Source organism: Clarias gariepinus, chromosome 5 (assembly GCF_024256425.1).
Source record: "Clarias gariepinus isolate MV-2021 ecotype Netherlands chromosome 5, CGAR_prim_01v2, whole genome shotgun sequence".
Taxonomy (NCBI): Eukaryota; Metazoa; Chordata; class Actinopteri; order Siluriformes; family Clariidae; genus Clarias; species Clarias gariepinus.
The window spans coordinates 21423727-21441006 of record NC_071104.1 but is presented as its reverse complement, the minus strand read 5'-3'; the positions used below and the strand labels follow the sequence as shown (position 1 = coordinate 21441006).

The 17280-nt window shown below is 35.6% G+C and overlaps 1 protein-coding gene across 1 annotated transcript; it reads left to right on the top strand.

Moving 5' to 3' along the window:
* The first annotated feature begins 873 nt into the window (after positions 1 to 873).
* Positions 874 to 9188, top strand: shox (short stature homeobox). Its single transcript, XM_053496808.1, has 6 exons — positions 874 to 1291; positions 2468 to 2676; positions 5624 to 5681; positions 5923 to 6011; positions 7725 to 7937; positions 8260 to 9188. The coding sequence occupies exons 1-6, from the start codon at positions 1042 to 1044 to the stop codon at positions 8347 to 8349; spliced, it is 909 nt and encodes a 302-aa protein (XP_053352783.1). The 5' UTR covers positions 874 to 1041; the 3' UTR covers positions 8350 to 9188.
* The last annotated feature ends 8092 nt before the right edge of the window (positions 9189 to 17280 follow it).

Here is a 17280-nt window from a genome sequence, read left to right as displayed (position 1 = left end):
CATCATCATCATCATAATAATAACTATATGTTGTAAATACAAAGAAACCCGATGACAATATTTCTTTATGGCGACGTTTCATATAGGCTAGCTAATGAATAAAAAAACTTTATTATATTTAATATAAAAGTATTAGTGTAAATTATTATTTACACAACATTAGCAGGCTGAAAAACAAAAATAGAGCGCATTTTGTACAGAGCTTACATTTTAATCCCACTCGTCTGTTGCAGGGATTTTATTATTATTATTATTATTATTATTATTATTATAGGCTATCGGCAATATATATTAGTATTTTAATAACAAAGCAACTTTATGTAGAATGTGCAAGTTTCATTAGATTCATAAAGTTGTGGAAAAATATTTATTAGCATTTGTGATTGGTTGCTCGAACAATTAATTCTTTTTAGCTATAAATCGATTTTTGCGTTGTTGTCCGATTTCTAAAAACAAATCCAGCGTCTGCAATGCGTGAACATTGGTTAATGTAAATTCTTTTATTCAGATAAATAGACACAACAAATATTTTTCAAAACCTGTCCATAATGCGTCAATGCACTAGGAGTTCAGGCGAATCCGCTCATGTTATGGCACCATTCATATCACCTAATAGCCTTAATGAAATTACCGCGGAATTAATTAAACACGGCTCCCCGGCTCCTCAACACCGTAGGCATGTTTAATGAAGTGTAATCATATTAAGGGGCTCCACGGCGGCATTGATTTGGAGCAAAGCTGCTGAAAGTTGAATTCAGAAGCCAGAGGAGCCTGTAATTGCTCAGGACACGGCGGTGGGGGCTGGGCCGAGGTGAGCGCCGTATAAATAGTGTGATCTCCAAAAACACAGACACACCAACCGGAGTGATCTAAACCTCCTCCTCCTCGTACACCCCCCTTTCCAACATCCGCGCGTTTACTCTCAAGCTCACACACACATACACAGACGTACACACATACAAAGCAAGAGAGAGAGAGAGAGCAGCGCGTTAAGGTCGTTTAAAGTGGATTTGTGTTATCAGGAGCGCTTCTTCTCCAACCATGGAAGAGCTCACAGCGTTCGTGTCGAAATCCTTCGACCAGAAGAGCAAGGAGAGCAGCAAAGAGAGCATCACGTACAGGGAAGTTTTGGAGAGCGGTTTGGCGCGGGCCAGGGAGCTAGGAAACTCGGAGAGCAGCCTACAGGACATTACCGATAGCAACACGCACTGTCCCGTGCATATATTCAAGGAACACGTGGAGCTGGACAAGGACAAGCTGAAGGAGTTTAACGTAGGCAGGGCGAGCGACGGTAAGAGACGTGCACGGTTTTCTCAACCCGTTTCCGCCATGAAGGAAATGGTTATGTCTGCTTTGTTTTAATTTTTAGTTGAAGCAAGAAACCTCACAATCCATGGAAATTGTATCTAAATCTAAAAATGTGTTTATAGAGAGCATGTTGTGCTTCTCCTGACATGGATGCGAGCAAATTGATTCCTATCTTTAAAACGCACATGATTATTACCTGTCGATCTCAACTAGTATTTTAGTAGGCAAATGACAGGCCTTGGTGCTGTCACTATTCCCAGAACTATCTCTAAAAAAATATAGTAATAAAAACAAAAAAAAAAAACAAACAAAAAACAAAACAACAAAAAAAACAACAACAACAAGCGAACAAAAACATCTTATTTAGCTAATTAATGTATAATATAGACTACGCTGCTTGGAATTAAATATAATTTTACAAGCCGGTGCTACAACAAAAAGACCTTAAACATCACAAGAAAACATAATGTTTAAAAAACACAAATATAAAAAAATATTGTGTATTTTTTTTTAAGTATGCACACTTTATTATGATTAATATTATTGTTGTTGTTATAATAATAATAATAATAATTATTATTATTATTATTATTATTAATGATAATAATAATAGCAACAACAAAAACAGTATTATAATCAGGTGTCCATGTATTTTTGTGTTGATTTTGCACAGTATTTTTGGGCGGAATAATTATTGTTGTGCGCCATCAGAAATCAAATTTTCAGCTGTGTTTTGTACAATGTATGAAGCTCTTGTAGTTTAAAGTTCTGTTTATAGAGTAGTCTTAGTGATAATTTATAATAATTATATACACAATTTATATATAAAACACGTGTTTTATTTAAAAGTATTTTAAATATTCTTAAATCTTTAATAAATGTAATTAAAGATCTATTTGTGACTGTTATGTCTGTAATTTGAGGCCAATGTGCCTAAAAACACTTTCCTTTTCTGACAAAGTTTTCGATACTTTAGAAGATTGTAGGCAATAAATAAGCCTTCTTTGGCAGTACATGTTTTGCTAAGAGCGCTGTGTTGTTGTTGCTTGATGGAAATTGCTCTGTATATTTATCACACTGACAGGGTAAACTGTTTAAGCATAGCCCACATGCAGCTGTAAGAGGCAGCTTGTAGTCATGAGTTTTGCTTTTTTCGTAGGGATTTATGAATGCAAAGAAAAGAAAGAAGAGGTGAAATCGGAGGACGAGGACGCCCAGGGTAAACTGAAACAGAGACGGAGCAGGACAAATTTTACCTTAGAGCAACTGAATGAACTGGAGCGCTTGTTTGATGAGACACATTACCCGGACGCGTTCATGCGAGAAGAGCTGAGCCAAAGACTGGGACTCTCCGAGGCCAGGGTTCAGGTAAGAGCTCTTCCCAGTGCTGTTAGAGACCCAAACATAATAAAACTATTTAAGGACATTTAGGCATAGACACATTCTAGAGGCACGGTGGAAACATTTAGCTGGCCAAGGTTATTTTTAGCATGCCGATTAACACTAAACCCAGCTGAAAACATAATAAATGTCCTCTCAGGACTGGTTTTATAAAATAACCTTACACAAAGCGTCAGTCTGTACCGATTAAATACTCTATTATGCATTAACTTAGGACAATATTATAACTGTGACATACATTTGTAATTCTTAGACCCTGAAGCAATGGAAGAAGATAAAAAAACCTCTTGAGTGGGTCTATTGATTTATATGCACCACCGTTGCTCACAAATGATTCAAGTTCAATCTGTCTATGTTCCTCTAGAAGACAAATCCCACAGTTTACTGTACAACTGATACTACCCGTAACTACTACTATTACTACTAATTATTACTATTACTAGGATTATTATACACATGCATATGAAACAACAGTCACAAACATAAAAAGCAGTAACAATAAGAACAAGAACAAGAACAACAACAACAGTAATATAATAATAATAATAATAATAATTGCACACCTTGTAAATCGACATTATAAAAATACATTATAAATATGAATAAGTAGACATCGTATGATCTTACGGAAAATTCAGCCTATTAATATTTTTCTTCTTCCTATTTTTATTATTCTCTCTGGTCGTCCAAGAATATCCTAACATATTCGGTAACAAACGTAATATAAAGTGTAATCCATGTTAATATGTCGACCTGAAGAAGAATTTAGAACAAACCCTTAAATAACTGCACTAGAGATTTCTTGCAATTACAGAATGTACATGCTATATGAAGAAGTTAGTCCAATAAAGTATAGGCTAGACTAGTTGAAATAAAACTAATATTTGGTTTAATAATTATAGAAGATCGTAATCGTACATCAGAATGAGAACATTTAAAATTAGTTTATCTATGTAGGTATTTATGAAATTAAAGAGCAATTTTGTCACTTTGGGGGAGTTTGACTTGCAAGACTGAATGAAATAGCTCCTTTAGTTCCAGCAGCACCAGCGATCAGAGGTAAACTTGCTTATGTGCTGCGGAAAGATCTAACCACATCATTAAAATTAATGAAGAGATTGAACTGCTGCTGCTGCAGGGGACACCTTCTTATGTCACACACCTCATTTTCTCCAGCGTTATCTTTGTAATATCTAGCATTGGCTTGATATACTGTTCCCATAAAAATGTATTAGAAATAATCCAATTGGGCAGTGTCTGGTGCTGGGGCTCAGCTTTGCTCCGGCAAACAGTAGCTTCTCCGCCTAGGCCACAGCTTGGCCAATCTTAAAAAAAAAAAAAAAGAGAGTATCCTTTCAGAACCACAGGCCAAATCATATTAAGCATGCTCACTCATATAAACCAATCTACCAGTACCGTGGCCTATTTACATAAAAACGGCAGTGCATTTAAGAATGCACATACATATTTTGGCACCAGATACTGGTTGCACCAGAATATAGACAACAGACGCGCAATATCTCTTGCAGCATGGGAACAAAATTGATTTCAGCTTAAACGCTGGTGTTGAAATTGTAAGACACGAGGTAGATAGCCGATATTAACCTGTTACTGAAGTGTTATACAGAAACCTCACACCGAGCAGCTGTCAGGAATCTAATTGAAAGTTATGAGACCTTGGTGAAGAGAAGGCAGTAATTCAATTACAACTAATATCTTTCGGTTCCTGGTGCAGAGCTAAATTAAATGTCATTATTCACTGTCTCTAATAAAAATCAAAAGGAAATCGGATTAGGGTATTTGCGAAATGCATCATTGAGTGGCCCTTAATGAAGAAATAACTGTCTGAACCAGTGTTATTCACGTCGGTTAGCATACTGATGGATAATTAGAATTGATTTCGAATAAAAAATTGATTTGTTTTCAATATTACATAAGGCACATATTATTAAACAAAAAGGTAAGACGAAAGCTACTAAATCAAGAATACTAATACACAAATAATAATAATAATAATAATAATAATAATAATAATAACGTTAAAACAGAACAAAGTAGGAGCGAAGCTGACCTGAACCTTTTGAACGTCTGAAATTGTAATAGTCATTAAATGAGATCATTAGTTATAATGCACTGAGCAGTGTGTGTAGGCTGCATCACTCTGAAAACACAGCTGCGTTTAGCCCACTTCGTTGATTTTGTCCATCTCATTATCGAAAATACCATTTACACATTCTTGACCCCCACTTGTGGCAATTTCTGTTTCTAAAAAGCTCGGTAAACTGTGTAAGCTAAATTCGCACACTTCCTGTTTCTGTCTTGACTGTAGTATTTATTTACCTTGGTTGTTTAAGAACTCGGTAATCACTAATTTTGCCCTGGACAACGCGACTATAAAAACACCAACAGGCTATGAGTAAAACAATTGGCTGTATTTATAAGGAGATGGTCCTTTAAAAAGAGCATTGAACAGGCCACATTCATTTCGGTCAGGCCGTACTCATTATTATTATTATTATTATTATTATTAATATTATATTTATTAATAATAATAATAATAATAATAATAATAATAATAATAATAATAATTATTATTATAATAATAGTACACTGATTCACACAGTTTAAGAATGGCAGTAAATGTATTACAATAAAACAAAAACAGACGTTATATTGCAGCTATTTTCACGAATCATTTGTATCTCTTCCACTAGATAACCTTTAAGGATACTTATCACATTTGGTCTTATACAAAGCGGTAATTGTTTTTATTATATAAATCGGCATATATAGATTATTTCATGTGGTCAAATTCCAAACGAGGAGAAATACGGCACTAAATATTTTTGGTGTTATATGTAATTTGAATAGGGTACAAGCCAGTCAGGTTAATTTACTGTTATTTATGTTTCAGGTATGGTTTCAAAACAGAAGAGCAAAATGCAGAAAACAAGAAAATCAGATGCACAAAGGTAAATGGGAGAATAATAATAAGAAAATAAGAGACTAAGCACTAAAGAAGGTTGGTTTGTGTATAAGTTTAGGGTTTTGGTGCAGGCAAAAGTGATGGTAAAGATGATTTTTATTGTTTCCTACAATTGCACAAATTATAATTTGTTTAATGTGTCTGTTAAAAATGACTGCTTTATGCATCAAGAAATGATAGCACCATCAGCGTCTAACTTGCTTTCTGTGTGTGCTGTATCCTCGCAGGTGTGATTTTGGGCTCCGCTAGTCACTTGGACGCATGCAGAGTCGCTCCCTACGTTAACATGGGCGCCCTGAGAATGCCATTTCAACAGGTATGAACATCAGCTCGACCAAAACCTTCTGTCTGTTTTTATCTAAACAAGTTGCGCTGTAAACTGATACAATTAAACGACAAACATTTGGCTAAGTTAAGGTTTCAAGCCTGTAAGAGAGAGATCACATGATCCATATATCGTCGACCTCCAGATCTTCTTGGAGCCTGTGCACCATATCCTAATCCTTCCAAAAATAAAAGTGTAAAAATAGCAGATGAGCATGCGTTACTATATGAAGAAGATTATTTTGTCATGCTGTTTGGGAGGGTAATGTGGGGTTTTGGATGGGGTCGATGCCCATTTATGGTCCTCTATCTCTAAAGTTCAGCGCAAGTTTCCGATTTCGCTGCTAATACACCCCTGATCCACCTCATCAGTCAATTGGCAGGTCTGGCGTTAAAAACAAAACAGTGGACACACTGCTGGCTTAAGGGCTAAACACCATGTGCACGTTGACTTTTTTAGAGTAATGGCGGATCGCGTTGTCAAAAGGCTTGTATGCTGAGGGGGTCGCAAACCAGGGGCCATGTCAGACCCGAGCGTCCTTTTCAACTCTGAGCCTCGATGAGAGGAAAGTGAGATTAGAGAGACCGGGAGACATTTGATCCAGTGTGTGTTTTGGAAGCGTGTGTGCGTCAGTCAGGCAGAAATAAAAGCAGCGCTCATTAAGCTAACGGTGCGGCCAGATTAAAGAGCTTACGCTGGGGAGAAATATAGCACAGACGGATATTGGCTGTGAGCGGCACTGGCAGGGCAGGAGGAGTAAGACCTGAATACCGACACCATAACACACCAGCACGGAGAGATGAGGACAAAAACTGGCGCCACCTACTCTATAGCAAAATGTCCGCCACCTGTTGTCCAGACGGCGCGAGCGCTGCTGCAGCGCCGTACTGACCGGAGTGACGGAAGCGCACGTGCATGCTTTTCACTTTCAGTTTCAGTGTCTATGGCAGAGCTGGTGTTAGGGAATGAGGCATAGCGGTGCATTTTAATGCTGTTTTGTTTATTTTATTCATATCTTACCAAAATATCTCAGGGATGTAAAAAAACAAAACAAAAAAACAAACAAACACCAAAATGATCTTTTCCAAATTATCTTTTCTATGAGCAAACCCAGCATGAAAAATATACAGCAAGAAACGTGCTTTGTTTTAGTTGGATGTCTTAACAGAAGACTAAGCTTATATGATACTCATACAAAATTAGATAGATTGGTGGAAGAATACAGCAAAACCGAGTGGTGTATAATTTTCACCTCATTATTTTACAAAAATTGTTGAAATATGAAATATATTTTATCCTGGCTGCTTGTACCTATTTTCCTTTTGCCTACATCTGACTGAATATGTATAGCCGTATTTGTAAGCAAAATTGTTTATTCATACAGTTGCATGCATAATTACAAAACTTTGCATGGTTGCAAAGTTTCATAAATCCTACAAATGGACAGATATTTTCAAATGATCAGATTTCTTTGACTGGTAAGCTGGCTGGGCACACTACATACTTCAACAATGTAAACGCAGATGAAAAGAAGTCAGAGTTAGCCCTGGCCTATTTTCAGTGAAAACATACAGTTAGTGAAAGCATTTAGAGAAATGCACGGGGAAGCATGGTGTGCCCAAGCCTGTAACTAGATCCCAGTCTCTCCTCAGGCTTAGACCTGCAACGTAGTAATGCTGCATTTGTATTCCTCCTGGTTCACAGGTCCAAGCGCAGCTCCAGCTGGAGGGGGTGACCCACTCACATCCTCACCTACACCCCCACCTGGCAGCACATGCACCCTACCTGATGTTCCCTCCTCCACCGTTCGGACTACCAATCGCCTCACTGGCAGACTCAGCCTCGGCAGCGGCTGCTGTAGCAGCGGCTGCCAAGAGCAACAGCAAGAACTCCAGCATCGCTGACCTGCGACTCAAGGCAAGAAAACACGCGGAGGCGCTTGGACTCTGACCCCCATGGGCGTCTCTGCTGCTCTGAACTGATAATTGTTTCTCACACAAGACTGTGCCTGTGAAAAAGGCCATGACACTCACAGTTAAAACAAAAACAAAATAAAAACTAAAGAGAGAGAGCGAGAAAATGTACTGAGAAAAGAAAGTGAGAGTGAGAGAGCATGGGAGGGCTTGGGGGTAAAGGGAACATAAAAAAAATGTCACAAAAACCAGCTGCCAAAACACACCACTTTTAGAAAAAGGTAATTAAATACCAATGAAGTCACCTTTTACTTTTCGCCCAACAGGCAGGACTGCTTGGAGGCCACTGGCTCAGCCCTTTCCAGGCCCAGATCACAGCCCCAGGACCATACAAAAATATCTGGATGTCTGTCTGAAACCCAGCGATTAAGAGTGGCGACTCTTAAAAAATGAGCAAAGCAAAAGGCAGACTCAGAGTGACAGAGGGAAGCTAGAGCTTGGTCTGTAATCTCAGAATGAGAGCCTCAATACTCGAAAGTTTGGATTGTCAGCCACACACAGAGAAAAAAAGCAACGACCATATTTGTCTCCACCCACTGTGTTTGTGCTGCTGCCAAGAGCATGTGTTAAAATGAAGGATATTTCTAATGGGGAGGGCCTCCATTGTAACTGACATTCACCCTGCTATGACAACCTTCCATCATATTACCACGCACCTAGTTTATATATAGGTTTTATTTTTTAAATCCACAATGGACAGAGATCGAAAGCAGCACTCACACCAAGAGTACAATCATGAAAATTGAATTTCTCTTGCTTATTCTTACAGTTTTTTGAAGGAAACGCTATACATAGTAAATAAAAATTTAAGTGCTGTATATTTCCTCTGGGCATGGGTTTGAAGGACTTCAGCTTTCATAGCTTTCATTTTCTATCATTTTGGCTCTCTCTTTTTTTTTTGCTACGTGTATTGGGAATAGAAGTGAAACTAGCTTTTGCACTTCAGGTCTTGTATCAAGGAGTTTACAATCCTTAATGCAAGAAATACTACTTCTATATGAGGGCAAAATTGGGGTTTTGTCAAAATATATTGAAATGACAAAATAATAAAAGGGTCACTGCAATTTAAGGTATTAAGGAAACATCAGTTTAACTGAAATGCAATTATGTGCAGTTAAGTGCAATACTGTAAATATGAAAAAAAAAATAGCAGTTGATGTTTGCTAATAAACAAACAACAATTTTTTGGCACTGATATTGATGTATTCCTAGCTGTTTTTCACAGACACATTTCTCCAGGCTGTGTAAATGATAAGTTGCTAAGTCATTTGCACCATAACTCCCCACATTTGATGGTATTCAGACATTGTTTTGCATATGTACATTTGAATCTAGACACTCCTCTGAGGTAGACCAGGCAACAAAGATTTTCTACAAATTTAAGGCAAGTATTTTGGCATCGTAAGTTTTTTTGGCTACAATTTCCCACCAAAGACTGTCCTTCAATAACATTAACAACAACACAATGAATGGATTTAAATCTACAGAAGCATTGAAAATAGTATTTCTTCTTCTTCTTCTTCTTCTTCTTCTTCTTCTTCTTCTTCTTCCTTTTTTTATTTTACATTTTTGAACAGTGCATCATATTTTTATCACATGGACACAAATGCCAGTTATTAGCTTTTATTGTCAACTGAACTTAATATAATGCTATGAGGAAAAAGACAGCTTTGTTTGCAAGCCTGTTGTTTGTAACAGATTTCTATTTGTTTCAATATAAACTGCCTTCGAGCTAGTAGATCCTAGTTAGGTCTACCTCTGACAATAAATTATACATTGTGGTACAGTTTTGTTGTTCACTTCATTAGGGTATTTAGGAATGTTTCTGTTTCTTTAAATGAGGTCATAGGTTCTCTTATTTATTATTTTATCTGAAAGTTTATAAATGTTGAATGGGCTAATTTCACATGTACATTTTACATGGCTTTGCAATTATTTTTATATACTTTTTAAAGGTTAACATTTGCAACAGTTTAGAACATACATGTGATTGCCAAACATTTGTTTGACTATAATGTAGCGTGTCTGAGTTTACAAACATTTCAGGGACGATGGAGAACATGATCAAACTTTGTGTCGAAATTTTCTTGATGCTCCATGAAATTTGTTGTTTCCCATAACTGACATTTCACATAGAAGCATGCCCAAACATTGTTTTGCCATTGGGTTTGTATTTTCTTTTCTGTTGTTTCATAAAAAAATGAATGTACATCTTGTACAAGTAAACTATCAATAAAATTATAAATATTTGTAATAAGGTTTATAAAGTGTTATGCATCTCTAAAAATGTACAAAATAAAGACAGTTTCATGAAAGAAATCTGTACTTTCAAGAAAAAACAACAACTTATGGACCATTTTTATGTTCCAGTTAAGCAACTCCTTAATCTAATTAAAGCTATTGTAAAGGATATATATCAGTTTTATACACAACCACATGCACACACACTGTTAAAGCATTAAAGGGATTAAATGTGGTTATTTGGAAAGCATTTTTATTATTCCTCACCTGGAGCAATGCACCAATAATAAATATAATAAGAGTGTTTACAACAGGATCAATCAGATTTCCCAAATAGTTGGATTTAGATTTAAATCACATTTGCAATCTTTAAATTGCAGGATGATCCAATAATTTTAGGGTTTGAATCTTGGTGACATTCTCCACTTTGTAACTTGTGTTTGTTATTAGTAAATCTTTGTACTAATATTACAGCTGTTACTAGTGAATCGCATGGATTTAGTAAAGAGCGAAGACAAAGACAAAAGTAGTCTAGCTGTCACTGCACTAATTCTGTATACAATTTAAAATGAGCAGGCTTTTGTTTGATAGTTGCACTTGGGAACTCAAATCCAGATGTCTGTACACAGAGTAATTACCGCATGCTGCATAGTGCTCTTATTGTCTTAATCACAAGGAGAAATTAGTCCAAATGGCGTCTTGTTGAGCAAAGACCCTCTAAGAGGTTGTATCATGTTTAATTTGTGTGCCTGCATTCATACATCAAGATAGACTGATAGAGGCCTCACATTTAGGCACTAACTTCTAACCAAGGCCTGCTGGACTGAGCAGAATAAAGTGGCTTTTTTTTCTGGGCTCTAATAATTAGCAGCATGCTAAAGCCATCAATCAAGGTAGTAGTAGTGAGCCACATTTACGTTATGTTTAAGGACAAAATAGTACTTGGCTTGGCTATTGGTCACAAAGAGTGCAACTGGATGCTTTATGAAAATCTAGTAAAATTGTTTACATATTTTACTTTATAAATTGTATTTATCATATGTGGACAATGACTGGAATACATTGTTTTTGTTTAATAAAAAAAATAGTAAAAGAACCAAAAAGGTTTTATTATATACAGTACACCGACATTATATGCATAAAGATTTAATAAATACTCAGCTACATGCACAACAAGAAACAAGTTGTACCTATGGGATACGTTTAAAAGTACACCAAGTGGACTGAAATTTTTTAAAAGTTATATCACTTAATTGATTACAAACACAGCAACACTGCGGTTTTTAGCTGAGTTTGCATTTTGCTGTGGTTAAAATGTGTTATACTCTTTGTGGTAAACAAGGCTGCATGTTCCTGCATATCTAAATCTTATTAGCTCTGGAAATGTGCAGCTAGACATTTCTCAGAATTAGTCCTGTAAAGAAATTTATCCATGCATACCCATGTGTTTGAACTGTTAGTGAGCAATTTTATCTTGTGTTAAGCCACCATGGCACTATAGGCCACAGACTGATGTGACAGATTTTTGACTCGCACCAAAATGCACATCATTAGATTAGATCTCGATAGAGCTGCAGTACATTTTGATGGCAGGTGAAAACCTGAGAATTATATCCCACAGTAGAAAACATGGTACATTTTAGTAGTTTGAATAATTTAAACAGCACGACCCGACGCAGTGCTAACAATAGTGCGGCCACTTTCGCATACAGAAGAGTTACATGTGATTATACATGAAATATGTTACATTTCAAGACAAGCATGCATGCTTTGTTTTGTAACACATATAATAACAATGTAATAAACTTTTATAGTGCATTTACTTTTTAAATGTCACATCATTTTTGCATGCCATATCTATTATCTGAAAAATTCCATTTCACTTCCATTTTACTCCCTTTCACTTAAATATCAACATGAAGATCCATGCTCATTACTAAATCTTTACCAACCAGAAAAATATAGCATGATTTCAAAAGAATTACATCCGAATGTAGACACATTTCATCCTCACCCCAATGGCAGTTTTTGTCATTGAAGTCAAATAAAAAAGGAGAAATATTTAATTTAAAAACAATGTAAATTGTCAATTATGTTCTTATTTTTAATTACAGATTTTACAAATTAAAGCTATTTTTTAAAGCTAGTTTTTGTTTCTTTTTACAACAACTGTTTTACAATAATGTTACTGTTATTACTGTTATTTGTGTACTGAAGGAGAGCTCACTGAATCTATAGCTATTATAGAAGGTCAGTATGCGCTGAGTCTTATATAGTAACGTAACTTGTCTTGCAAAGTCTGCATCTAATTTCAGATGATTCTCTGGAACACTAAGGGGGGAGCATGTGTAATTACAATAACTCTGAACAGGAGCTCTTCTGTCAGATTTCCTAAAGCTTTTTATCCATGAATTTACTCAGTCTAGCCAGGATGTTTATGCATTGAACATCTTTATTGAAAACATTCTTCCTTATAGTCTATCTACATTTAATATATAAAAAAGAGAATAACAGAATAACAATAGTTAATGCAAAATAAAAGTTTAACATTTTTTTAAAGCCACATAAAAGTAACTGAATGATGTATAAATATATAAACACACACACACACACACACACACACACACACACACACACACACACACACACACACACACACCTGTTATATACTATACACCTGTTCAACTGCTTGTTAACTGCTGTTTTACTGTTCATTACATGGAAGTAATTCTATGCATTTAGGCCCCTTGGATTTTCACTTACACAGAGAGAATAGTCTGAAAAATACACAACAGTAACTCAAATAAGATCTTGTTACAACCGAGGCATGCCAAGGGGCACCGGTGAATGCACAACATATCAACCTTTGAAGTAGATGGGTGATAGCAGCAGAAGGCCACACTCGTTGCTCATATCAACTTAGAATAGGACACTGAGGCTCCAACTTGGATAGGCTTGCCAAAATTGTATAATAAAAGAAAAAGTTTGCCAGGTCTGATGAGTCTTGATTACTGCTGCAACATTCTGATGGTAAGGTCAAAATTTGGCATAAACAACATTAAAGCATGGATCATGGATCTTTAGATAGCTCAGGCTGGTGGTGTTGGTGTAATTGGGTGGAGAATATTTTCTTGGCATACTTTGGGGTCCTTTAGTACCAACTAAGCAATAGACAAATGCCACAGTCTACCTGTGTATTTTTGCTGACCGTGTCCTTTTCTTCATGTCCACAGGATAAAGAGCCATGCCACAAAGCTAAAACCATCTCAGAATAGCTTTTTGAATATGGCAATTAGTTCACTGCACTCAAATGGCCTCCTCAGTCACCAGATCTCATTTCAAAAAAGCACCTTTGGGATGTGGTGGAACTGGAGATTCTAATCATGGATATGCAGCTGACAAATCTGCAGCATCTGTGTGTTGCTATCATGTCCATATGGACGAAAATCTGTAAAGAATGTTTCTAGCATCCTGTTGAATCTATGCCATGAAGAAGTAAGGCAGTTCTGGAAGCAAAAGGGTACAACCCAACACTATTAAGGTGTACGTAATGAAGTGACAGGTGAGTGTTTTATTATTATTATTATTATTATTATTATTATTATTATTATTATTATTATTATTATTATTATTTGTGAAGATCAGTGCTGTACTAAACTATCTTCTAGTAGAACCTAACTATCTTCTAGCAACCTAAAATGCAGACTAATGAATTGTTTGTAAAAAAAAAAAAAAATGTACCATTCAAAAATGTATACTGCTACATACTGTATGCCTTGAATCTTCTCAAGTTCATCAAGTACTACTATATCATACATCAGTTGATTCTGTCCCTTTGGTAGATTAACTGAACATTGTAAAAATCAGAAAGTTTCAACAAAAAAACGAGTTGAATGTATAAGTTTATAAATAATATTTTGTGGAGCTGAGATGAGTTAATGTACAGTTCATGTAACAGTATGTAAAATTTTCATCATTCCAGACTGAAAAAAAAAAAGTTCAACAAACTGTCAACAGTGTTCCTAAGCAACTTTCCCTTTTCCCAACAGAGGCAGTTAGCTCTGAGCTGCGTAAAACTCATAAGACTCAGATTTTGTATAAAGAAGAGTTTCACTTTGGATGTCAACCAAAACGGTTTTCTCTGTGGTTAGCTATTGAAACTATTTTCAAGCAGTTGTGTTTCACAGTCAGGGAATAGTTCTACAAAGATACTCTCTGATTATTTGTGTTTACCACATGAATCTTGTTAGCCTGAAGGATCAGATTTAGGAGTTGAGCGCTTTGAAAGCAACCTGCTTTTGTTTAACTCCTCAAGGCCAATCTGTCTATATTATATTTTTATAGTCTGGAAGGATTTTCAGTATGTAGTCAAAATGTAGTCTGTAAATTGGACTGGATTTGGTCCTTAATAATCTGGATAGAAGGTGAATAAAAACCGTCCCCTCTGTTGAGAAAACATTATGGCAAATATTACTGCTAGGTAGCACAGTGAGGGTATTATCTAGGGTCAGATTCCTACTTCACCTAAAAAAGGACATACATTGAGCATAAGTATAGTGCATGGTGGGGGTTTGCTAAAAGCCTTTGTTGTCAGAGAATTAGCAAACAGGTTGTTATTTTAGTTTTTATAGGCTAGTATTTTTTTGCTGACTTTGCTCAGCCTGAGTCTGAAAAAATGCAATATGAATTGGAAGAAGGCAAGTGGTTGATTTATCCACGCCGGGGTACATTTCCACGTAAAATATAATCATCTGGAGGAGCTACATGAAAGTGTTGGAACTTTGTTGATGGTATTAGATTAATTTGATTAATTCATGCTTAATTCAAGTGCAGTATTGTAGTGAATAAGCTTACTGTTCCAAACTATTAAATCAAAGAATTTCCTAATGAATGAGATAAAGTGCCTACTGTTACAAAGATTTTGGGAAACACACTACAGATAATGTGTAAGTATTTGAAGCATTTCAATAAAAAACAATTCCCATTAATTTATCTGATGAATAAATAAGTGGGTCATTTAGCTTCCCATTTTTACAGTAACATAGATCACTCACAGAGACTGAAAATTTTAGGAACAGTGGGACAGAATCCAATTTTTCTTGCAGGGATTTTTTTTAAATCTTGGGAAAGGTCCAAAATTTGTCAAATATTATTGTGGATAAGATTTTGATGCTCCCTTCAAGGAATAATTTGAGTAATGTAAATAAGCCTCTATAAAGACTCAATACTATTTTAATTAAAAAAAAAACAAAAAAAACAGTAACACTCTCTGAAGTGGTATCTGCTCTTTTCTGCATGCATGAGCTTACAGATGCCCGTGATTGGTTGCTGTCAATGTGACTGGAAGAGGAGACAGAATAATTCTCCCGCACCTAGACAGCCTAGACAGTTTTGCTCTTCTGGACTCCTGGCCATACACACAGCTGTTTATGAATTGAATTCAAGATCTATAAAAGGGTTAAAGCTTTTCTATTGTACCAGAGTAAACTTTTTTATAAGAATGCACTATTATGAGGTTGCAATTAATATTTTAGAAACCGCTGTTTTTTTTGTGATATTTTATGAACATCAGTCGTTGGAGGGAATCTACACACACACACACACACACACACACACACACACACACACACACACACAAACACACATACACACACACACACACACACACACACACACACACACACACACACACACACACACACACACAAATGTTTTTATAGCAAAGAAGACTTCTACCAGGTATGAGTGTGTTTTTTCTAATAAAGTGGCCAGTGAGTGTGTAATAATGCATTCTAATGCCTCTGATATCCTGTCACTACACTTTTAGTAGAAAGAGCCACACATATACATAAAAAAAAAATGTGACAGTGAAAAAAAGGAAACAGCCTGGTGCTGCAGTTTACATGGGGTTACAATGCTGGAAGCCATGATAACACAAGTGCTTCACTCCTACACATTTTAGGGAAAATGGCTGTCTGAAGCTCAAATATATTTTAGTGTAAATTAAATCTTTTTTCATTTGTGTATGTTAAAAGATTGATCAATCCTGGTTAATTCCAATATAAGCAAAAAGTAAATAAAAAAGCAAAACTAAGAACAGTTAAAGCTGCAGCTGCTGCATGCATACATGAAATTTGCCACATGTCGCATGCACAAAATACATTTAATTGTTCATATGCACAATGACAACATTATGGAAAATCTAAGGGGTTTACCACAGAGCAGTAGCACAGGATCTTTGGTCTATTGTGTTAATGAAAGAGGTGATTACAAGTTACCACATACTGTACATTATAGTGAAAAGCAATTTTAGGCAAATTCACATAGGTTTAATTTATAATATGAGTATTCGGTATTTAATAATAACATTAACATTTAACATGTCAGAATGGATTTTACTATAATCATTTGAAGAACTATTTGTGTTTGTTCAAACCTTTTCTTATCAAAAGTTGCATTTCACTGTTCAGTGAAATTAAAGATATTGCACATACACTTTTAGAAATAAAGCTTCATCTACTGTAGCATTCTCAATTGCTCATTGGTTTGTCCTTCAGAGGGAATCTTTTTAAAGCTCTATACCAAAGACTGAAAGAATGGTTTAAAAAATGGTTCTAAATAGAACTCATTTAGAAAGTCAAAATCATTAACTGTAAGTTTGTAGTAATAGTTTTAGGGAATTGTCTATATAACAGAGCATACATTCTGTAATTAATATTTTCACAAAAACATGCAGATTTTGAAAAACTATCCTTAAAATCCTGCCAGAACTGACTTTCTTCTCTAGATCTCTAGGCATAGCAAAGTACTGATCGTCTGCTTAAAAAATAATGTAGCCCAAAATGAAATAATATAAAATGTGATTTAGAAAAAGCAAAAGTAAAAATTTTTAATAACCATTTATATCACCGTTAACTTTTTATAGAAAACACACGGGCCAATAACTTCAATGCATTATTGATAAGGGTCATAAGAGAATAATGCAATAAACCAAACTAATACACAAACAATTAATCAAAGTTGGCTAGGGGCAGCTCTGAGAAAAA